Below are 26,147 nucleotides of genomic sequence, written 5' to 3' on the forward strand. Positions count from 1 at the left end.
CTGTTTTTGGTAAAACCATTGTATATAACGCATGTTTTCGTTGTCGAATATATTTATAAGCATTGACGGTGTATTTTTTTCGGTTCATTGAGGAATGAATAAAAAAAACGATGTGCAAACTGCAAGAACGCATGGAGTGAAATGCGCCTACTGTTCAGTACCAGGTTGTGGACGGCATCAATGTCTTCTTTCGTGATGCTGGTTAGGGGTCAACCAGAGCTGGTGTTTTTCCAAACTATTATTCTTCCACCCTGAAATTCCTTCACTCAGCATTCAGGCAACCGTTCTTCAATATTATTTTGTTATGGACCTTCTAGGATCAAATGTTGATAACTGTGCCATACTCATGGAGTAGGGCACCTAAAAGTTGAAGGCAATTTTCAGCAAGTGACTAGATTGTCGCACGCCAAATTGTGAGAAATGACTCACCAAACACAGGTCAATACTGACATATGTCAAACGTAAGCATAACGACAACCTAAAAGTCCCATGCTCAAAACTTTCTTGACCGCATAGTGGTAGAGCGTCCGCCCGGAAAGCGGAAGGTCCGGGGTTCGATCCCCGGCCGCGTCATACCATTAAAAGATGGTACTTGTTGTCACCCTGTCTGGCGCTCGGCATTAAGGGGATAAAACAAGGACTGGTCGGTTCGGAGTCAGTAAACTGTGTCTGAGTGGGGTATTCATGTTAAACTGCTGCATGGTATCTGCTAGCACTATAAATCGGCATCAGTCCTGACTAGTACTAGCACACACACACACACACACACACACACACACACACACACACACACACACACACACACACACACACACACACACACACATGCATGCACGTCACTATATAAGACGTGACGTTAAATCCCATCTCACCCCACCTCACCTCACCTCTAAACTTTCTGATATCCCCTCTTGAACCATGTAATTTCACTCTGCAACTACACACTATAAATACGCCCTATACAAACTGACGAATGAAACAATAAAAACTAATATAGTATGTCCGTAATTAGCTTTATTTGAATGATCAATGCATACAGTGTAACAAATAGCTATCTAATGATGCAAATGTCAAAGGATGAGCAACTAGAAATGTTATTCCACAAGAACAGAATTTTGGTACACCTTAACTGTTGGTTTCAATCGTGACAAGTGTGACAGCAACACTGTGGCAAAGGATCTAAATCCGAACTATTCAGTGTGAAATACTTTACAGCATATTTATTCGCTACATAAAACTACATTAATCTATACAGAATAAGAAAATGTTTGTTTTTATTTGAGTCATTTCCAAAATTTGTAAGATTTTTTGTTATATGTTAGTATCTCATTAATTATGTTATTCTAAAAATGTGTTTTAATCTTAATTTGTATCTTTTATATGTCTGCACATACTACTATAAACAAAATAGCTATAAATTATAGTTGAGCTCCAAAAAATGACTTTGAAGGGTCAAATTTTGCCCATTTTAACTTGTCACAAGCCTGATGGCCCAACTTCATGATGTTCAATTTTTAATCCAAAATTAGTTTTTGTCAGACATTTTTGCATATATCTTTCAAGATGTTCTTGATTAAGTATAACAAATTATTTAAATATTTTTGAATGAAAAATATTTGATTTTTTTCCGTTTTTATGCTTGTCACAAGGTTACATGTCACTACTGTTATCAGAATTAAATAGTTCGAATAAATGGCGTCCCCCTAGCTGACTGCTTAAACTACTTCCTGTTCCAAAGCCTTGGGGGGCACGGGTGGCCCAGTCGTCTAAGGCGCCGCGATTCGCTGTGCAGAGTTGCGTCCCCTGGACACGCCAGAAACCTATGATTGTGGGTTCGAATCCCGGTTCGCCCCAATTATGTTTCTAGGTTTGTCAGCACCATACCCGTGCTCGTGGGTTTCACCGAAGTGGTAACCGTCTGAGACCTGCATCACTTCGGGCTTTCCTCCCACATTAAGCTGACACGCCGTGATATAACTGGAATAATGTTAAAAGCGGCGTTAAACCCAACTCACTCACTCCAAAGCCTTGCTTTTTGGATGTCAACATTGCTGCGCCTGTTTTTTGGAGACTGCAGAAATAAAAAAAAATACAACACATAAGGTGAGTCGTTTTTCATATCTCATGTTTTATTACGTCACTACTGTTACTGGGCTTGAAAGAAAACCTATGTCATATAATTGTTGTGTGCATATGGGTACTGATTTTCCATTTTGTGTATAGTTTGGGAATCATGTGTCTTTTGATCCTAAGGGAGCAATCATTATTTTAGAAATGAAAGTTAAGTGATTTGTCACTAATGTTACGGTCACTACTGTTACAATGTCATTTGTGTTATAATGTAACAGTGGGGACAGACATTGTAACAGTGGGGACATATTGTCAGTTGAACTAGTTTTCTGCAGGCAAATTGAAAGAATAATTCATGGCTGTTTGTACAGATAATTATCATAATGAATACAATAATTTTGCTTGAAAGATCTGAAAAATGCACACATGCATGGCCAGAAAACAGACAGTACTGCAAGTATATGTAACAGTAGTGACGAAGGATGGTAACAGTTGTGACTGAAATGGATTGCAATACAGCTTCTGCTTTACTTACATAACAATTCAAACTAATATATGTCGTTTCAATTAAGTTTTATGAATTTATTATCAAAATTACCAAATTTACATATGTGATTGCAACAGTAATGAGTATTTTAAAAACTTGTAACAGTAGGGACACTTAATTGTAACAGCAGTGACTAGAGATTTAGCGATTGTAACAAATTTTGACTAAAGTGCATTGATAAAAGTGTTAGCTAATTTTCATAGCTGTTTTGAAACAATAATATATGTAAGCTTGACATTGCTTCACAGATTTGTTTGAACTGATTGACATAGCTGTTTTAGTTTTAGTCATACGTTTTAGTTGCTTTGTAACAGTGGGGACACAAAATGTAACAGTAGTGACAACTGATTTAATGTTGTAAGAAAATGGTTTTGGAGATTAAGTTTTACAATTGCAGAGAACTACTTTCAAAGTGCATTTCTCATTAAAAACTGTTTCACAAAAACTGATACCGATTTCATTGAATTACCAACAGTTTTACTTGAAGTGCATATGTTGTAACAGTGGTGACACTGAATTGTAACAGTAGTGACTAGGGATTTTACAATTTGAAAGAATATGTTGTAACTTAGTGTTTCTTAATTTTAATATGTGTTTAAAACATACCTCTTTAAGTTTTATAAAATTGACTTGAACTGAAATATTTGTAGACATATTTTCTCCAATATCATGAGTTAAGTGGTTCTGTAACACTAGTGACAAAGGTTATAAGGGTTTTGACCAACTGGTTACAAATAGGTTTATGTTTTCAGTAGTGACATAGATTACTGTAAGATTAGTGATAAGGTATCTTGAAACCAAATTTATTCCGGTTGACGTCTTTGAATATTGTTTATGTTTTCCTTGTAATATTTCAGAAGACTCTGGTGGCTTTGATGTAATTGTCAACATAGTTTCTCCATTCATCTAACACATGTTTTTGCAACTGTAGTGACTCGGGTTGTGAAATTTTCTTTAATTGTTATGTTTTCAATCATATATTTGGCTTTTTCAGTGCAAAGAATCAAAGATGGGTATGAATGCGGTGGAACACCAAAGGCGTAACAGGCAAAAGGAGAGATGGCACTCCAGAAGCATATTCATCTCTGGACAGTTTTGCACCTATGACACCAGTGATAAGAGACAATTTGGAAACACCTATGACACCAGTGAATCCCAACAAATCCATGATGCAGGATGTTCAAGCGTCATCTTCACCTCTGGACAGTTTGGAGACACCTATGACACCAGTGAATCCCAACAAATCCACGATGCAGGATGTTCAAGAGACATCTTCACCTCTGGACAGTTTGGAAACACCTATGACACCAGTGAATCCCAACAAATCCATGATGCAGGATGTTCAAGAGACATCTTCACCTCTGGACAGTTTGGAAACACCTATGACACCAGTGAATCCAAACAAATCCACGAAGCAGGATGTTCAAGAGACATCTTCACCTCTGGGTGAAGGGGGAAGATGGAAAGTCCCATGTCAATAATGTTAATGTGCTTTTTTTGTGAGTTACCAAATTCTCAACATTCTTCTACAACAACATTTGTTTTGAAAATGTTTTTCATCTTAAAACCGACATGTTAACCAGTGAGACAGGTTTTTTCATTCAAATTAAAGCTTATTCAGTTGATATGATGTGTTTGTGTTTTTGATAACATTGTTTGTTGCGTTGAAAGATTGAATGTGGAAGTCATATAAAATTTCCTCTTTCAGCAAAAAGTCACTACTGTTATGCTTGTCACTACTGTTACATGTAATGTCACTACTGTTATTGGCCTAAATTATAGAAAATAATTATTATTGTCCTTTTGTTTTTTGTTTTATCTGTTATTATCTAATAAATAAGCATGTAACTGTATGTTCTGAAAGAAATCTGCCAGAACAAACAATGTTTTAGTACAAGAAGACTTGTGTCATAACTTAAAATTTTATCAAAATGTAAATTGACAAACCCAAGCTTACCATATTTTTTAAAATATTTTCTTCAATTTGGTTTCTTTTGACTTTTCTGTGTACAACTCTTCGCAGAAAATGATATTATCACTAAAAAGCCCAGTTCAAATAACAATTTTTCAAAAAATCCTTACTTTACAACATGTAACAGTAGTGACTTGTAATTTCCATATTTCGTTTTTAAAAGTCTACAAAAGCAATATTAGGATTCATTAAGATTGCAAACTCTCTACCTTAACTCTAAAACATGTTGTTTTGGTATTAATGAACCAAAATCAAGGAAAAGAAATATTTGTTTTTTGAAATTCAGAGGCACCAAAAATCTCACAAATTTTGAAAATGACTCATTTATATGTACAGTACTTTGATATAAATGAAAATGTAAGAAATATCTGAAACGAGAATACAACTATTCTAAAAGGACTTATCAGACACTGGCGTACTATATGGAGCATGTGGGTCATTTGGGTTTTGTGCCACATTTATCTATATTCCAGCTATATCACATCGGGGGACACCCATGTGGGGAATCGATCCCGCTTTAATCACTAGGCTACCCGACTCACACTGTAATATATAGAACTTGGTGTTCTCATGGTGGAACACTTTGATATGTTCAACTAAAGACAATACCTAAGCTCATCAGACACACACACACACACACACACACACACACACACACACACACTCTCTCTCTCTCTCTCTCTCTCTCTCTCTCTCTCTCTCTCTCTCTCTCTCTCTTTCTTTCGAACCCGGGTCTTCGGTATGACAAGCGAAAGCTTTGACCACTGGGCTACCAAACTGCACCTCACGAACACCTCAGCGAGAAACATGCCAATTTCAAGCTCTCTGGTGTCCCTGACATTTTAATACACTTTTGTATTGTCGCATATGCTAATATACAAGTAATCATAACTCGGCTTTTGTACCTATATTTTCTCATATTTACCTATATTTTCTCATAACATGCCTACTGACTATGATTTACAAACAAGCTACTGCACTAAATATTAGCCACAGTTGAGGTGCAGGCGACCATTCGTCTGTTTTATCAGACATCTACAAGGAATTTAATTTGGATTTGAAATCTTTGATTGACCAGTCATAAACGATTATATTTACTATCATGTCTGATTTCAATAGATTTAATATTAGTTGATCGATGTCATTTTGAGGATACGTCATGCTTGTAGCCTGCTAAAATTGGCTCATTTCTTTAGCATGCTCTTTCTATGAAGATTTAAAAAGGCGTCACACAACAGTTGCTCTAAAGGTGTTTGATCAGGGTTAAGGCCAAGGCCTCAGGATAGCTTTCAAAAAGATTTATGGGGGACATGAGGAGAACATGCCCTAATTTTTGCACGCATCACACGGTGCCTAAAATGTCCCATGCAATTCTTTATTGTAACGTGTATCACGTGTTGCCGTGGTTTCTTAAAATGAAGAATAGCCTTGCCTTTGCAAGTGTTTGTGACGAGTGCAACAGGTGGGTCAGGATACGCTTACCTATTCGCGAACACATATCAGAACAGTTTGATAGTGATTCATAAACACATACTTACGCTATAATCAGACTCGAACCATGGACTCTGCTTTCGGTGGATATTTCTCAAAATTATGGAAATGGATTTGTCGCTTATTTTTTTCATCATACATATCATAGGCATTCAACAACTTCCTGACCCAGACTTTGATATAACTGGAATGTTGATGTCCGTGGCCTGAAACAACTTTTCACTCACTTATTTTCACCGGAATATACAACAGTTCTCAACCAACGTTCTCAACGTTTTTAAAATAAATATCCAAAAGATGGACCATAAGATTATCACACCCTAACCAACCAGCAGGTAGGACAGAGCCATTTCCAATATGCCCCCAAACCGTCTCCGTGATCTAGAGGTAGAGCGTCCGCCCATAGAGCGGAAGGTCAATATACGTTAAAAGATGGTACTTGTTGTTACCCTGTCTGGCGCTCGGCATTAAGGGCATAAAACAAGCACTGGTCGGCTCGGAGGCAGTAAACTGTGTCTGAATGGGGTATTTATGTTAAACTGCTGCATGGTATCTCAGTGAGCTAGCACTATAAATCGGCATCAGGTCTAGTACAAGCAGCCACACACACACACACACGTACATGCACGTCGCTATATAAGTGCAATAATCTTGCACGCGACGTTAAACCCCATTTCACCTCACCTCACCACGAATATGCCCCCCCACGGTTCACAGGTCTCCAAATTATTCGTGGATGAATACACCCTCAACGCCTGTAACGTGTAATTTTCATCTTCTTATTAATAACATACAACTCCTCAGATCCTGCCATTCTGGTAAGTGCCTGGGTTTGTCATCACAACGCTGTACTGAGGAGGCTCATGTTGTCTCCAAGACCGTCTGAAAAAAATATGCACGGACACATCGTTTATTTAAGTAATTCCTGCACAGTGTAAGATCGTTAACCGTGTCACCATTGTAATGCTATTGCTTGTTATATGCTAACTACATACACACTGTGTAATGAGGAGATAGATGAACTAGAAACAACAGTCTAAAATTGAATGAATGTTGTTAAACGCAACAATGAGGAATATTCCATCAATACCATGGTGACTGGTATAATTATAATCGAATGTGAACCAGACAAACCAATGATTGAAAGCATGGGCAATGATCTACGCCACTGGCACGACCACACTCATTCAGCCACGTAACTAACCGTGACCACCCGAACCTCTCTAGTGGCCTTTTACTACAAGTATGGAAAACTTGGTATTTTTGGGAGTCTATCCCTTTTAAACAAGGCGGTCGGGTAGCCTAGTGGTTAAAGCGTTCGCTCGTCACGCCGAAGACCCGGGTTCGATTCCCGACATGGGTACAATGTGTGAAGCCCATTTTTGGTGTCCCCCGCCGGGATATTGCTGGAATATTGCTAGACGCGGCGTAAAACCATACTCAGTCAGTCAGTCAACCTTTTAAATTATTGAGAAATTATAGACAAACACCTACTACCTACCTCAGCACCAGCCAGATGAGAACAAGGACTACAACCAAAACTAGCACACATCCCAACGCAGCACTAGTGATTAGTCCAACGGGTACATGGAAACAGCTAGTGTCACACTTCCTCCCACAGTAGCCTGTTCTGCAACCGTTCTCACATTTCTCATCCTTCATGGCACAGATATTGTCTTGACATCCACGAGGACAATCATTAGAGCAAGTTTGACCTGTTTTGCCATTTTTGCAACCCATGCAACTTCCTGTTTGCTGATTACATGTTTCATTACGGCAGTTATTGCTGCATGACTTAGAACAATTAGGTCCCCACCATCCTCGATTGCAGCCATGTAGACACTCTTCATTATATTCATCACATTTGTGTTCTTTATGGTATTCTCTGCAGTTGTCAGAACACGTCCGGTTACCAACTGAAATAGGAAACAGGTCAAATATTGAACAAGAAAAAGGATTTGTACTCAATGCACACTTGCAATTTATGACAAATACAGTAAACTACGGTTATAACGAACACTCTTATAACGGACTGACGGATATAACGAAATTACTTTTTAGGTCCAGACTATTTGCTGTAGTTATGCTGTATATATGCATATAAGGAACTACGGTTATAACGAACTAAAATTAGAAGTCCCTTTGAGTGCGTTATAACCGTACTTTACTTTATCATTTTCTTGAAAATATAACGTGAAAGCAAATGACATCATGTTTACTGAATAAACAATAAATGAAATGCTGCGCTTCCTCATAGATAAAAGCAACAAAACCCTTTCCATATTTAAGGAAGGAAGTTGTATTTGTTGACGTTCATCAGCTGATGAAGACAGTGCCTCACATGAGCAAATTCCATGATACTTGAGGCACTGTCTTCATCAGCTGATGAACGTCAACAAATACAACTTCAATCCTTATATTGACAGATACATAAATCATACCAAAACAATCCAACATCAAACTTTATTTTTTTAAAGCGAACTATATCAACGCGGAGAGTCGTGACGTCGTGACGTCATCCGTCCTAATTATTCCGTTTGGAGTGACATCCCTTGGTTTTACAAACGGCAGAAAATGGCGGCTACGGCAATGTTATAGGGGGTGTAAGTAGGTCACGGGACTACGCGAGACCTAACGTTATTTAGTACTTCCGGTGACAAACAACGTCTCGCTGCAATGGCGACAGCAGTGTCACGTCGGACAGGGCCCGACGAATCATATTTGGAACACGCAGGTGTAACTTAGAAAAACATGACATTGTCACATGCATTAAAACACTCGAGATGGGGAACATGAATAGCAAGTTTTGGCTTGTCAAAGCAGTTGCAGTGTTGTCAAGACGTCCTATGGTCGATGTCAAACTGGCCGCTACCCATTCATAAATATTGAGGTAAGTTTTTTGCACACTTCTGATAAGTTGGTATAATTGTCAGTGTTGATAAGGCAATACTGGTCGGTTCATGGTTCATCATCACACGTACAATGGTGATGGCGTTGAAAAATGAACATAAACATTTGTTGTGAAGGTATTTGCAATATGCTCTCGGTTTATGCATCATACAATGTTATGGCAAATGTCCATTACATCTATCCTGAACTTTTTCCAATAATAAATGTTCACCCCTTTTCAGGAACGTCACAGAATTATATGTGTAGGTCCAGGGGAGATGACACAAACTATAGTCATATTTAAAGAATGCCTATCATGTGCATGTTGGCAATGCAAATTTTGTCAATACTTAATGTTGTGCAAGGAGACTTATGGGGGTGCCTGTGTTAATAAATAAGGATATGTGCCAATATCACGATGATAATGTTATGTGCACTGAAAAATCAGGTTTTATTCACACACAAAAAATATTAATCTAATTTGTATATAATGATGATTAAATCCTTGCGGTGTTTTTTTAAGATCTCTGAAAAGTGACCTCACTTAAATGTATTCTGTATTATGTGAATAGACTTGATCATTACAACCCCATTTTGCATTTGTTTATCATATTCAGTTGAAGTTACAATGTACATGCTTAATTTATTAATTATATCTTGATGTGGACATTGTAAGAAATGGTTGGTATTTTAGAAGTATATATTATATGATCTCATAAGTGTTATTTATCTTTTGCAGTTGGGCCATATTTCAATGTTTGAGGGGAGAACGATTTCCTCATCTGACTCACAAGTAGAGCATCTCACCTCAAGAGCATCTCGGACTATAACATATTTCTTGGAATATTTCGTGGTCAAGCATTGCATTGCCTATGAAAGAACAACTCTTGTTGTGTATACAGGTGTAAACATATTAAAGATCTATCTGAAGTACTGGTTCTGTAAATGATGTCTGTGACCATCAGAATACACCATATACATTGGACACTTGCTGGAACAGGACCTACTTGTCATCAACATGGTGTTGCAGAACATCTCATAAAGTCCAGTGTGAATCTAGATACTGACACCAGTAACAGTGCATGCTGGCACATTTATTTGTTCAGGCTTGGCATTTGGGATGTTTGCCATGAATGTTTAATACTCATGACCTTGAAATAAAATTACTGAATAGATCTGAGTCTTATTTATTGTTTTTTGTCTGGGATAATGCCATACAAAAAAAGTTTTCTGGTATCAGCCATGATACTGAATTGATATTGAATATAATATCATAACAATGCACATGGAATGTGTGATAATAGATTTCCAGTTAATGGGTCAAAAGTTTCCCCAAAAATACAACAGATGCTTACCAATGAAAATTTAACTTAACCAATGGCATAGCAGTTGTTGCTTTGTGAAATGAATTCTTTGTTGAAATATCAACATGTCTTGTTTTTGCATCGCTGTTTTAGGGTCCAGCATACAAATTACACTGATTCATAGGACAATAGCCAATAAACATTGACATTTCTTGAGCAGATCTTAAAACAGATTGGTCCAAATGGATAGCGGAAAATGTGACATGTCAGTTACCTCATTTGTTTGACTTGGATTTATTGGCAGAATATTTGAAATACACAAATATATGAAAAATAGGTGCAATTGTTTCTATCTCTGCATCAAGTCAATATGGTTGCACTAAATTTGTGTTCATCAGTGTTGATTGAGTGATAAGGTGAATGTATTAATGTTTTGGACTTTTGAGCCTCACAACCAGAAATATTAATTAAAAAAACCCTACCGTTCATCACAATTAATCTTTTAATCTTGCCCCTGCTATCAATCACAGTCTGCAGTGTCATAACAATTATATTGCTGACAAGGTGTAACACTTTTATTGCTTCCCTCAGAATAACATTACACTTCATATATTAGTAACTATCTTTCTTAATGTAGGGCATGTCATTGGTGATGGCCTCCATAATTCAGTGTATTTGTCTTGGATTTTGGCCACTTCTGACTTGAAGTTGCTGTGTGCTGGATGCTGCTTCATCTTTTGGTTGCTGTACAGCAGAAATTCACTCCTGTATGACCAAGAAAAAACCCATTCATGTTCTGCAAAAACATGGAGCTAGACATCAAGTACATACACAGTGTAAAATTACCATTGTCCAACACCAGTTCTATTCATCACCGGACTTAACAAATAATGTTTACACAATTTGAAAAATAGGTATATCACTGTGAATATTCATATGGAATACTAACAGCAGTTACTTGTTGCACGAACCTGAAACCACCTGAGACTAAGAGGTCTTTCATTGAAATATGTGAGTAAAATAAAACAATTTGACTTACATACTTTTATTATAACCATGATAATGCATGTTAAAATGTAATTCGAAATTAAGGGGAATGTGTGATTTACAGGTTAGGGTTTGATATATTTATTTCAAATACTAGATTATAGTAATCAAGATAATGTATTGACTTGCCTTCATGGTTATTTGTTTATCTGTTGAGTGATTTGTGACAGTATAAGTTTTTATGTTTATTTTCCCATACATTCTTTTTTGGTGCATGTTGATGAGAAGAACTTTTTTAAATTTAATTTGGATAATTATTTTTGGGATCAATATATTTACAGGCAGGGCTAAGAAAATCTATTTGGCATGCAGTAATGACTGTCATTCATCCAAAGTAGAGGAGATCATTCATATTCTCTCAACTTTTAATTATTTAAAAAATAAAACATTTTTTTTATTATTAATTTTTTTCTTCTTCTTTTTATATATATATATTTTTTGGTGTGTGGGGGTGGGGTGTGTGGGGGTGGGGGGGGTGGGGGTGGGGGTGGGGTGTGGGGTGGGGGGGTCCTTTGAGCCTTTCTTGTAAATTTCTGACATCCACACTTCCATACAGTCACCCAGTACATGTAGATGAGAGTAAACTTATAGTGCAAACTACCAAAGAGCATGTAGTAGTACATCTGCATTATTATATCTATTCACATTTAATATACAAACTATTTTATGCACAGGCTTTCTACATCGCATAAAAACCTTCTTGTCTCCTTCATAAAAAATATATTTAAAAATAAGTTTCTTCTCAAAACTAACAAATTTCTTAATGGAAAATTATTTACTTAATTAAAGGTAAACATGGTAAATATGACCAAATATAGTGCATATTAAATTTTAAGTTCCAAACACATGACTGGGTTATTGAGTACTATAATTACTAAAAAAAAAATTAATACAATATACTAAAATATATTTCACGTTTACAAATATATTCATAGCATAGATTTTCAAAATGTTATCCTCCAAATCTTGCCTAATTTAATGCCTATTCAAACTGTCAAAGGCACGGCTTCCTTGACACTGCTCATGCTGTCAGATACCAGAATACCGTGGTAAGTTGGGTAAAGTGGCCTACCTGTTAGTAGTTACATGTTCATAAATAATATTACATCACAGAAACAGGTAACACATCCTCAGTAATCATAAAACACTGTCCACTGAGACTATAAATACACGACTGAACGATAGTACCCCACTGGTTGTCAAAATTATTTTAAAGGTAAAGAAAAGAACACATACCTTTACGAACGGTCCCATGGTTGTCAGTTGTCAGTCAGGAACCAATAAACCTAACAGGAATGACAAATAACCGGTCATATTATTCTGAAATAAGTAAACTTTTACGACTGTCAACAGCGGTGACAACCAAGCGTGGTAGTTTACTTGGTACCGTCTACAGAGTTAACTTTGGCGGTCGCGCATTTCGAAAGCAAAAATAGTTCACGAGTATAGGCATGTCACCGGAAATGCTGGCACCGGAAGTAGCGCTTCGCGAGACTTACGGGCCCTATTCGCTTGCAATAAACGTTGCACCCAGTAATGTTAGCGTTGGAAAGAAATCCCGACCCGGCTGTTGCTAAAAATGGATTGATATTAACGTTCTGCGAACTTTGGGGATGTGTTTGAGTCATACTACGGCTGCTGATGACGGAGATTACCGCTTGAGGCGGCGCGGTTGGATTTCCCGAAGCAATACACGACAGTGTGGAGCTCAGTGATTTCTTTTGGCAAATCGAGCATTCTCAGTTTAAGCTTCGAATGGACGCTTCATTTCAGTGACCCGACATGATCCGTCTGGCCCCAAAGCCCGCATCATTCATAGCCTGAATCGATGTCGTCAGTTTTCCCTAATGATTTTGTATGTTAGTTTCAGACATTGAGGCATCCCCCTAAAGTAGTTCTGTATGTCTCCGCAGTATATTGACAACGTAATCACGTGACATACTGACGTTCATCTGGAAATTAAGGACAGTCACTTTGGTAGTGGTCACCTTGGCGAGGTCACCCGCTACTGTCAATGTTCATAAGAAGTATCGAGTCGATTGTACGATTCCAACTCGTCATTAGCATGTGGCTATGAATCCCACCGGTCGCACCGGTCACAAACACATGCAAGGGAAAGAGAGTTGTTCACCTGAAAAAAAACATTGGAAGATATTGTGCTAGTCAAAATAGGGAGTTGCATCTGACATAATTGTTTGTCACTGAGGGGTCAAATTTGGAATTTGTTTCGCGAGCACCTGGTATCATCACTATTTGATAGGTATCTAGGTAAACACATGCTCATATGACACAGACGGTATCGTACAGTGGACGGCTTTTAGCGGATAGTTTTTATGATGATGGAAAGGTGTCCGTCGCTTTACTAATAACTTTTATTTTCATGTGAACCATTGTACATTTAAGTTTAAACTATTAATGGCAACTAGCAACATTGAAACATAAGAAATCTTTCTGTGTACATATATCATACATGTACATACATGCTTTTATACAAAGAAAATCAAGTTTGGAAATTATATGATTGTGCCAATTGCTCCTGTAATCATGACTGTACTATAGGCCTGTGGCCTCCTCAGTACGTTGAATAAAGATATTGAATAATACTGTATTAATAACTTCGCCTGATCTGTGCCCTGTGTGCAGCACTCAGGACCACGTGCAACAACCTGTTCGTATGATTCCACGAGCTATTATGCGTGTATAGAAACACATACATAAAGACGTGAAATTCCAGTTTGCAGGTTTAAATCAACTTCAACCAATGCATAGTTAGTTTTATCGACTTGCTGATACAAGCAGTGTATTGCATACCATACTTCCGGATCAAGAGAAGCTCAATGTGTATTTTTTCACCTTAACTGATCAAACGGTTTGTCACAATTGACATTGAATTTCCTTTTCAATTCTTATCCCATTATACCCAGTGTTGAATTTTTCTTATGAATGTGGAAAGGGTTTTGATGTCTCTTTTATTTGCATATACGCCACAGAATGCAATGTATATACTCTCAGCGCAAAGTAAGCAGTGTTTAAAGGCACGAAGTGAAAACACACCACCTTGGCTAACACTGTACCAAATGCACAATAATAGTATTCAGCATATATTTGTATTGCGATCAACATTTTTTATGACAAGGTATGTTTCATTTATTGCGTGTTTATGGTGTTCAATACTCCTCATAGAGCTGATAATATTGAGGTTGAGGATTCTATATTTGACAGACAGACAGACAGACAGACAGATGTATTCGGTAATGTGGGCCGCATGGCCTATATCACAATGTCAGTACAATATAGATTTAGTCACGTTTTTCTAAATTCAAATATCTTATACAGGTATACAAAAGTCAGTTTTATTACATCGATATTTTTGCAGTTAAGAATATTTGGAAGTGACAGGTAACCGTCATACATATCCTGTAGTTGAGTAGTATAATGTTTCCGTAAAGTCTGGTAATAATCACAAGTGAAAAAGACATGATCTTCATTTTCAATACAACCCTTGTTACAATATCTACATACACTTTTTTCATTATCTGAGGGGTTTTACGTAGAAACTGAACATTAAAATTATCTAAGCTAATCCTAAATTTACAAAAGGTTCTTCTGAGAGATTTATCCTGCAAAGAATCAATATATTTTTCTACTTTCAGCAAAGATTTAACATTTGAATAATGAGATAAATATTTGGAAGCAATCAATTTTGCAAACCAATTTTGAGAGGCAACATCTTTTAGTCTTTACTGAAATTGATACAAAAGAATATTTACATCACCAACATTTTGGTAGTCACAGACATATGAAAAACCATTAACATATAAACAATTTTTAAGATCTGTCACCCAACTGTGCTTACCTTTCTCATAAGGAAGTAATAACATTGTACAGGATATCTATTTGATCCCATGTGCAATAATGTTAGCCAATATTTTATAGCTCTGATCTGACTCTGGACAAACATATAGTGGCAGCCAGTTTCCCCTAAGATAGCTGTGTTTGAGGCATATTTACCTACACCAAGAAAATATTTAAAATATGAAGTTTGAACTTTCTCTATACATGCAAAATATCTTAGCCCCCAAATTTCTGCACCATATAAAAGTATAGGACTTATTTTATAATCAAATATTCTACAAGCTGTTGAGAATGATAAGAATGATTTTTTGGGGGAATAATTTATAAACAGGGATGCATGCCTTAACAGCCTCAGCTGCCAGGTTCTCACATGATTTCGTCCAAATCAGTCTAGAAGAAAATATTACCCCCAGAATATTTATAATATGAAACTGTTTTTAAAATTTATAATAATAATGATACTACTACTACTACTACTACTACTACTACTACTACTACTACTACTACTAATAATAATAATAATAATAATGAAGACTTACAACATTATAAGCAAAGAGTACAACATCATCCGCAAAAAGCAACAGCATCAAATCCTCAATATCTTGAGAAACAAATATACTATTTTGACATTTTTTGTACATTTCAGTGACAAGATCATTTATAAAGAAAGTAAATAATATCGGGCTCAACATACAGCCCTATCTAACACCCACCGTTGTTTCGAACAAATCTGTTTTACCATAATCTTCTTTAACACATGCTTTCACAGAGCTAAACATACTTTTAAGAATAACATACATTTTACCATGACAGCCTTTCTGGAGTAGGCATATAGTAGTTTTTTTCTGTCGACATAGTCAAAGGCCTTTTTAAAGTCTATGAAGGCAGCATAAAATCTTCCTTTTGGTTTAGAGAGATATTCAGTAACAAGAGATTGCAAAGTAAAAATGTTGTCCGTAGTTGAATATTCTTGTCTGAACCCGGCGTGCGCTTCAGATATCAAGTTGTTTATTTCCATCCATAATCTTAACCTATTCTCTAGTATTGTAGTAAATAGTTTGCCAGTTGTATTCAAAAGGGATATTCCTCTGTAATTTGATGTGTCCTTCGTATTTCCAGATTTATATAACGGGATAATCATGCCTATATTCCAATTATCAGGAAATATTCCTGTATCAAATATCTTATTGAATAAAATGTTCAAGTACGGTGTAAAATATGGCCGTGACAGCTTATAGAAGGAGTTAGGAATGCCATCTTCGCCTGGACTTTTGCCTTGTCTTAACCCTGAGATAGCATCAGTGATCTCTGTATCTGTGATAACACTTGACAGCAACTGGTCAGTAAATGGGAAGTGTTCGCAGTTTTCACAAGTGTGATTTTCATTGAAGTCTGTAACTATAGACACATGTTACACTTAATTCCAGATTCAATAAATTTTTGAAATAAGACAACCTTTTGTCTGGAGAAATGTTTGAGTTCGAAGAATGTTTGCCGAGAGCATGTTTCAATGCTGTCCAAAATGTTTTGCAGTCTTTACCTACAGCGGCCTCAGAAATATCCGAAGCTATTTTCTTCTCATGAGCGATTTTCATCTCTTTACAACATTTCTTGAACTTGTCCTTTGCTTCAATATATTTGACAGTCTACTGTGTGACATTGCGTGTCAGCGTCTACATTAATTATGTTTTCAATCAGATATGTGTTGTTAAAATGACCCATATGTATTGTTACCGAAGATCTCCTTGTCAGAATGATCCAGTCCCGTGCAGATTCCAGGTCAGCAACCCATGCTGGTCGTAAGAGGTGACTAACGGGATCGGGTGGTCAGGGTAGCTGACTTGGTTGATGCATGTCATCGTATCCCAATTGCGTGGATCGATGCTCATGATGTCAATCACTGGATTGTCTGGTCCAGACTCGATTATTTACAGACCGACGTCACACAGCTGGAATAGTGCTGAGTGCGGCGTCAAACAACAAACAAACAAAGAAACAAACAAAATGCCGTAATAAAAAAGGAAATGAGGAAAGTCTAAAATGATTGTAAATATAATATTTGTGTTACCTGATCCATGGACGATGATCAGCCACAGTGAACAGCAACACATCAACTGCATTGTCTCTGGTAAAGGCAACATACGTTTATGTACAATACATCGTTTATCTATATGGAGAATCATATACCCTGTAACTTCTTACTTTAACAAAACAATTCACACGATGCAACTCTAATTGTTGCGTGTGGTCGGGGTGGTGATGTGGAGGTCATTTTTCCAAGGACGAAATCTACTTAGAGTAATCTACAACAACAGAGGTGTACTTGTACCCCTATCGCGATCTGAAGAGAAAGGAATGATAACTTAGAAAATAGAATTATGCTACAGTTGTGGAACACCAAAATGCGTTCCACGTCTCGGAATAAAATTTATCATCCAAAACTGGCTCCCACAGGAGATATCGCTTGGGTAAGATCAAGCTTTTAAGCGATATCTACACTGTAGACATCGCTGCAATGAAATTACATCGCAATGCTTTGCAGACCATTGTGACGTCACTGTTATCATGACGTCACAATCAAATGACATCACTAATGACTCTGCTACTGAAGCTGTTAGCAGTACTTTTTACACTGAAAACACTGCTAATTACTGTCTACAAATTGAAAAAGTTGGAAGAATGATGTTGGATGATAAATAAAATCTCACCCGAGTGTCTTTTGATATCAAATATATCAACACTCGTTGATAAAAGTGTCAAAAATCCTCGGCGAGCCTCGGAATTTTTCCACTTTTATCAACTCGTGTTGATATATTTGATATCAAAAGACACTCGGGTGAGATTCTCTATATGTATAGTTTACCTGGCGGCGGAGTAGCCAAGTGGTTAAGACGTTCGCTCGTCATGCCGAAGGCCTGGGTTTGATTTAGAGGTACAATGTGTGTAGCCCATTTCTGTTGTCCCCCGCCGTGATATTGCTGCTGGAATATTGCTAAAGCGGCGTTACACCATACTCACGTGCTGTTACTTTAACTTGTGTTATTCAAATACTGGTTGGTGTTAACACGTTGATTAAGATATTCTTTGTCAATATTGCCTAAATATGCTTTCGCTGTGAATGTTCGAGTGTCTAATGTTGTCCCCATCTGTATCTAGAGAGTGACTTCTCCCAGCCGCATTGCCAGGCGAATGTTCTGGGATTTCCAAGTTTTCAGAGTGAGTGAGTGAGTTGGGTTTAACGCCGCTTTTAACAGTTTTCCAGTTATATCGCGGCGTGTCAGCTTAATGTGGGAGGAAAGCCACAAGTGATGCAGGCCTTAGACGTGTACCACTTGGGTGAAACCCACGAGCCCGGGTATGGTGCTGACAAACCTAGAAACATAATCGGGGCGAACCGGGATTCGAACCCACAATCATAGGTTTCTGGTGTGCCCAAGGGACGCAACTCTGCACAGCGAATCGCGGCGCCTTAGACGACTGGGCCACCCGTGCCCCCTCAAATTATCAGAAATACCTCGAACAAATAATGTGATTGTGTTCAACCATGCCCAGAGAAGTTGTCTATAAGTTGTCGTCTGATTTGGTACGACAAAATAATTTCATATTTAAAACATTATAGCGTATGTACTATCAATTTAACATCAGTGTACACACGCACATGTTTCCTGTGTACAAACATACAGATTTTGCAGGACGCCCAGCGAATCAGTTACACACCCAACACCTCACTCCCTACAGCCCACCCGTCGTCTAATACCAACTGTCCCCAAGAAGACCGCTCCTTACCTTATGGTGATATCTCCCACAGACAGCAGGTAACAAAAGTCGAGCAAAGTTAAGACACCAACAACATGTTTGTACTGTCAATCAGTGACTGATTCTCTGTACTGTTGTGAGAGACAGGAAATCTATATTGGTCTAAACTGATCATGGTTTTCCCCGAAGAATGACATCATTGGAAGTTTTAAGAAATGTAACTCTCTCCCCAAAAATAGGTCAAAGTTTAACCGCTGTCGAAAGACACCGCTGTGCATGCGAACGCCAAAGAAAGGACTCTACCCTTTTTAAAACGTCCTTGCTTGTACCATAAACACTGGTAACTTTCCATGAGTTTGAGCCATGTTTTTTTCTGAACATGTCCGGTCCGTTCCTGTAACTTCAGATCAGCAAAGGTTATGTGACATTTCACATTGGTTCCCCTATCCCATCTTTGTACTTATGATACCGTAATTTGATTAAGGTGATGTGTCTGTCCCTCTCTCCTCAACGCACCCCTTACATAATGAAGAGTTACTTTTCTTGTCTCATCCGTGGAAAGCACTCTAGGTGTAGTGGCATCCGAATGTTTACTGACACAGTCTACATATAGGAGATAGTAGATACGTTTTAAATGCCTATTGGCTGAACCTACATCATCAGCAGGTGAGTGCTGAAATAAACAATAATGCGAGACACCTTTTATTATATGCGTTTTACATTTTTTCATATTTCAAAAATATATAATGTATAATAATTGGGTACGTGAGTGAGTTTGGGGAGCTCTTATTTAATAAGGTATTTCCTTGTAATTTTCTATGTCTATTTCTTCTTACTACAATCTTGTTTGTGACATTAAGATAACGGTGTGGTATTTCTGTATGAACCATACATGCTGTTTCTGACCTGCTCCATTTACAGACCGAGTGGCTTAACTGTGAGGAAAAAAACCTTTTATTCTGTGACCATTTTTTCAGTTGACAAAAGGTATCTTCTCGTTCCTTAGCCGAATTAAACCTCATTAATAGTAAATGTTCCCTTTTATTGGGTGACCATCGTTTCAGTTGACAAGTGGTATCTTCTCGTTCCTTAACCGACGAGACAAACGTCCAGTAAACCACATTAATAGTCAATGTCCATAGTACATGATTATACATTCTTATAGTGCAATGCACCTGATACACACGCAAATCAGTTTCACGGTTGACTTGGTAAACTCTAACCACAATCGTCCCTTCACGAGGAGCATAGAATAACCGCGTTGACACTTGTGTTGCCTTTAACCGGATGGGCCTGTCATATTCGTACTTTGTCACAAGCAATGGTTGTTACAATAACCCTAGGGTGTCACTGACGCAGTGTTTGTCAAAAGAGTGTGTGTAACTGCTGCACAACTATGTGTGAAATATAAAACGTGTACACCAGAGAGTAATCCGTCTCTATGTTTGTTTGTTGTTTGACACCGCAAGTAACTCCCAATAAAAAAAAATAAACATGTTTATGAGACACTGTAAAACATGTATGTATTTATGTATGTGTTGTGTTAAATACATCAGTCATAGTAATATTGTATGTATATATATATATATATATATATATGTATGTGTGTGTGTGTGTGTGTGTGTGTGTGTGTGTGTGTGTAATATTACAATATACGATATATGAGTAGTATGCATAAGAGTATAGTTCATGCTTTAAATGAAACTGAACATTATTAAATTTACAGTTATATCTTTCATAAAAGAACGTTTTCCAGTTTACATGTTTAAATTAAAGAGACAGAACCTTTCCCCTAATTACAAGCAATCTCTGCTAATAGTTCATTGTACGATTACGTCAATATCAAAAGCAATTATACGAATCATTATCAAATAGTGATGATACCAGGTGGTTGTGAAAAGGTGATAGTACCCCCATCCTCATCCTGCTGAATTTAAGATTTGGCACACCATTAATTAATCTTCAACGAATGTGGGATATACTCGATTCCGATTGGTCAATCAGGGATATCATATCACATTACAAACCTCTGGTTGAAACAGCCGATTTGACGATGATACCACCGGAGAAAATTACGTCTTCTTTCTCAGTCATGGTCGGTAGGGCATTTTAAAATATTTTTTAAATAACAATTGCACAAGTGCCGTAGCCCTGAAATATATTTTATGGCACACATTCTTCAGCTCAGTTTTGACAAGTATCTCTGAGAGGCATGCAAGCTCCATGTAGTAGTTTCTGAGAAAACATGTCCTTATTTGAAAAGTTGAAGTTGTCCAAGTTGAAAATCTCGGAGCAAGGGCCACAACTCCGTTAATAATGAATTTACGAGTCCAATTTTAAAAACCCATTTCAGATCGTGACCAGTAACGTAAAATACAGTGTGTAAAATTTCATTTCTCATCTTAAATAGTTCTTGAGAAAACTTGTTCCCATTGAGAAGCGGACGGACGGACAAACTCCGTCCTCTGATTTTAAACATTGCTGAATAGTCATAGGTGATCCCAACGAATATATTAGCGGCTATAAAATACAAAATAATAATTTTCGACTTAGATGCAAGGTAACTGCCTTGATTCCGACACGATATACCAACATGATAAAGAAACTGGAAATAAACACAGACCCCAATTACAAACATTTAATCAATGTATTCATATAAGTATGAATGTATGAATATATATTTTTTAAATATTTTTTTACACAACCAATTTGTAAGGATTTAGCTTCACACTTAGTTAATAAATATGGCAAATATTTGCCTGTTTTCACCATTTGTAAACTTTGATGGACACCTGCAGCGAACTTAAACTTGCTGACCTGCTGTCTGCTGTATAGGTAACACATACCTAACAAGCTAAGTATGCTACAAGACGTGCTACTCCATGTATAACTCTGTAATGGCATCGCTAATTGATTTCTGAAGACAGTTTGCTTAACAATTCGGATTCTTAATATTTTTTCGAAAGACACATTTTCAAACAAACTGAAATTTTGTTGATTTTATGAGGCTTCAATCTTATAATGATGGCAAGCATCAATGCTGAGTTTCATGAAAAGAGAGTTTTGTAACATTGTCTCTGGCACCGAAGTTGACTGCCGATAATGATGCCTTGAAAAAGTTGCCGTGACTTATCATCAACCTGGTGTCGTGATCATTCATAAGAAGTTTCAGCTTTCTAAGTCTCGTGATTCTTGTGGTTCACGAGGTAATATTGTAAACAAACAAATAATTTGAACATACCAAGATGTATACATCAGGAGAAACGCGCATGCCAAATTTCAACTTCACCAGTCCAGAAACATAAAAAGATATAGAACGTCAGAAACGTTCAAGGTCTTTTCCAATGCAACGGTCAGGTACAGGGACACAGGGGATAACATGCTCTTTCAGTGAGTGAGTTTGAGGTATATTATATGAATTTGGTTTTGAACCAGTCCCGCAGGCTAAATGGTGTTGAATTAAGCTCACGTGGGCAGCGACCGCCTCCGTGGTCTAGTGGTAGAGCGTCCGCCCGGAGAGAGGAAGGTCCGGGGTTCAATCCACGGCCGCGTCATATCAAATGGCGTTAAAGGATGGTACTTGTTGTTACTGGTGCACGGCATAAGGGGCTAAAACAAGGACTGGTCGGCTCGGAGTCAGTATTCTGTGTCTGAGTGGGGTATTCATGATAAACTGATAAATTGGGCTGGCACTGTAAAACCGGCATCAGTCAGGACAAGTCACGTACTAGCACACATGTAAGTGAAATAATCTTGAACTCGACGTTAAACCCAATTTCTCCTCACCCAACATGGGCAGCTGACAGAACCTTTCACGTTCACACTGACCGTTCCCTTGCCGCGCCGAGGAAGGGGCCAAGATTTAGATCACTCCCCTTAAATTTCACTCGAGAGTGATTCTGTCCTAGAATATAGGATAGAAACACTCTAGAAAGACCTGATATTGATACACTTTAGAGTGAAATTATCCTAATATCTAATCACTCCTCTCTCAGGATCCAACCCCAAAGAAAGTTTGCAAACTACACATATATGTGTTTGGAAATGGGGTAGTCGGTTACCTAATGGTTAAAGCGTTCGCTCGTCACGCCGAAAACCCGGGTTCATTTCCCGACATGGGTACAATGTGTGAAGCCCATTTCTGGTGTCCCCCGCCGTGATATTGCTGGAATATTGCTAAAAGCGGCGTAAAACCACACTCACTCACTAAACACAAAAGGGGTAGAATATACATCAGTACTGTCAGCAGGTGTGCTACTATTGCATCGTGTGTGTATTTGGTGTGAGAAGTGAAGGGGATCCGCACATTACCCCACACGGACAATACTCCTCATCCTGATACCCCGTAGAACAATACCAGAAAGTCTACCAATTTTCTTCTCAAATTGATGTACATGGGCTGAAATACTTCTTGCAGGGATAAATAAAGGTAAAGATATAAAGATAGGAACAAATATGTCAGTCAATCATAACTAAATACAAAAAAGCATCGGGACAATTGGGAGTTTATGAGTCATGAAATACATACTTGCATATGGATTAATTACATTATTTAATAACTTTTATTGATCCAAGAAGTATGTTGCCAAGACAACAGAGATTGGGTTCTTTTTACTTATCTTATAATTTTATACAATATTGTTTAATACAATCTGCAGTAGTGCATTACCGATATTACACTTAATTTTAAAGGGTAACACGGGTGGCCCAGTCGTCTAAGGCGCCGCGATTCGCTGTGCAGGGTTTCGTCCCTTGGGCACGCCAGAAACCTATGATTGTGGGTTCGAATCCCGGTTCGCCCCGATTATGTTTCTAGGTTTGTCAGCACCAGACCCGTGCCCGTGAGTTTCACTGAAGTGGTAAAGGTCTGGGACCTGCATCACTTCGGGCTTTCCTCCCACATTAAGCTGACACGCCGCGATATAACTGGAATACTGTTAAAAGCGGCGTTAAACCCAACTTACTCACCCTCACTTAATTTTAAAGCATTAACATATTGAATATTAATATATATATACCTAAGATTACACTAGTAAAGGTTAGGGGAGTTACATCAAACATAAGAAACGTTGGAAGCGAAGGAATAACAGTACGGAGTTTTGATAGAAAGGAGCGGATATATACCAAGTCATCACTAAAGTGTTAATCTAAATAACAGACTGATTTGATTTGAACAGTGCTTTCTTAAACACCAGCATACATTTAATACAAAACATTCATTAGTATATGGATTAGATAACAACCAAATGTTATACAAATGGGGATGGTATGTGTGGTGTAGGGTGTGTGTGTGTGTGTGTGTGTGTATGTGTTAGTGTGTTAGTGTGTGTGTGTGTTGGGGGAGTAGGGCGGGAAGAATTGAGGGGGGCGGGAGGATTGTGTGTGTTTGTGTGTGTTTGTGTGTGTGTGTGTGTGTAGGGGGATTAGGGTGGGAAGAATTGAGGGGGGCGGGAGTATTGTGTGTGTGTGTGTGTGTCTGTGTGTGTGTGTGTGTGTGTGTGTGTGTGTGTGTGTGTGTGTGTGTGTGTGTGTGTGTGTGTGTGTGTGTGTGTGTGTAGGGGGATTAGGGCGGGGAGATTTGAGAGGGCGGGAGGATTGTGTGTTAGTGTGTGTGTGTGTGTGTTAGTGTGTGTGTGTGTGTGTGTGTGTTAGTGTGTGTGTGTGGGGGGGGGGTGGGTGTGTGTGTGTGTGTATGTGGGTGTGGGTGTGTATAGGGGGAGTAGGGCGGGAAGATTTGAGGGGGCGGGAGGATTGTGTGTTAGTCTGTGTGTGTGGGGGGGGGGGGGTGGGGGTGGGGGGCTAGAAAGAGTGGTGTCGGGCTGTAAATGTAAACGGGGATGGTCTGTGTGGAGTAGCCTGGGAAGAGTAGTGGGTCGGGAGGGGGATGGGGATGGGTGGGGGGAGGGGTGTTGTCGAGGCTTTTTGGGTAGGTTTGTGTGTGTGTGTGTGTGTGGGGGGGGGGGGGGGGCAGTGGTATCGGAATAGCTTGTTTATAGGTCATGTGTTAATAGGTCACACGCTATCTTTAATATTACATCAGGTCTTTATCAGCATTTGTAACGTGACATCTCCAGGTTTTCCTGTCTACAATATATGAACATGGAATTAAAACTGACCTGAGGTGCGTGTACCTTCACTTCCCCCGCGTATGGAGACGGAGTAAAGGCTCTCACAGCACACTTTCGTTAGGATTATGGAAAGGGTTTTGTCGCTTTTTTATTCAAACCCCGGTTTTCTTTGCACTCTTCCTTCGAGGTAGTAATGCCTTAGGTTATGAATTGAAAAGCTGTCCATTATGCAATAGAACTCCAATATGAATACACGTTTAAACGATTCAACGGCTCATAAGTGAAACGCGTTCATGTGATCCAGCGTACAGATACCCGCAGTAATGCACCCTGCACATCACGTGTCTCCCAAGAGTGAGTGAGTGAGTGGGGTTTATAACCGCTTTTAACAGTATTCCAGTTATATCACGGCGTGTCAGCTTAATGTTGGAGGAAAGCCACAAGTGATGCAGGTCTCAGACGTTTACCACTTCAGTGAAAGCACGGGTATGGTGCTGACAAACCTAGAAACATAATCGGGGTGAACCGGAATTCGAACCCACAATCATAGGTTTCTGGCCTGTCCAACGGACGCAACTCTGCACAGCGAATCGCGGCGCCTTAGACGACTGGGCCACCCGTGCCCCCGTGTCTGATGAGGTGAAAGAGAATCAGAAAAAACTAACAGCGGAGTTGGTTTTGGTTGTAATCATTGATAAAAAACGGGGGAACGGAGGGAGGCTCTTACACGTGAGGCCCCTTCATGTCCCTCAACCTTTAGTAACAACTGCGGGGCGGTTAGATAGCCTAGTTGGTGAAGCGTTCGCTCGTCACGCCGAAGACCCGGGTTCGACTCTCATCATGAGTACAATGTGTGAAGCCATTTGTGAAGCCATTTCCGCCGTGATATTTTTGGAATACTGCAATAAGCAGCGAAAAAGCTAAACTCACTTACTAGTAGCTCCTGAATGACGAATTAGTACTGAACATAAATGGATTTGTACTGTTAATCTGATTTAGCATAAAACAGGATGCTTTTGAACATGTGACAAATAAGGATAAACCATGACAGAGTTTTCAATACATATGTATACTACTCAAAAGATTTTAAAGAACACCCGATTGTTTTTCATATGACTACATATGACTGTCATGGTGAAAGATTAACA

General features: G+C 38.4%; 2 protein-coding genes across 2 annotated transcripts in view; one reads left to right on the forward strand and one right to left on the reverse strand.

The window, feature by feature from the left end:
* LOC139480559 (receptor-type tyrosine-protein phosphatase S-like) overlaps positions 1-26,147 on the forward strand; it is a 140,931-nt gene that overhangs the window by 77,310 nt on the left and 37,474 nt on the right. The window lies entirely within an intron of this gene.
* On the reverse strand, positions 1,007-19,103 carry LOC139478201 (multiple epidermal growth factor-like domains protein 10). The gene is made up of 4 exons (XM_071260578.1): positions 18,962-19,103; positions 17,244-17,300; positions 7,582-7,996; positions 1,007-6,962 (listed from the first exon to the last, which is right to left on the reverse strand). The coding sequence occupies exons 2-4, from the start codon at positions 17,293-17,295 to the stop codon at positions 6,881-6,883; spliced, it is 549 nt and encodes a 182-aa protein (XP_071116679.1). The 5' UTR covers positions 17,296-17,300; positions 18,962-19,103; the 3' UTR covers positions 1,007-6,880.

This window comes from Haliotis cracherodii, unplaced genomic scaffold (genome assembly GCF_022045235.1).
Source record: "Haliotis cracherodii isolate W230 unplaced genomic scaffold, xgHalCrac1.p SCAF_4, whole genome shotgun sequence".
NCBI lineage: Eukaryota > Metazoa > Mollusca > Gastropoda > Lepetellida > Haliotidae > Haliotis > Haliotis cracherodii.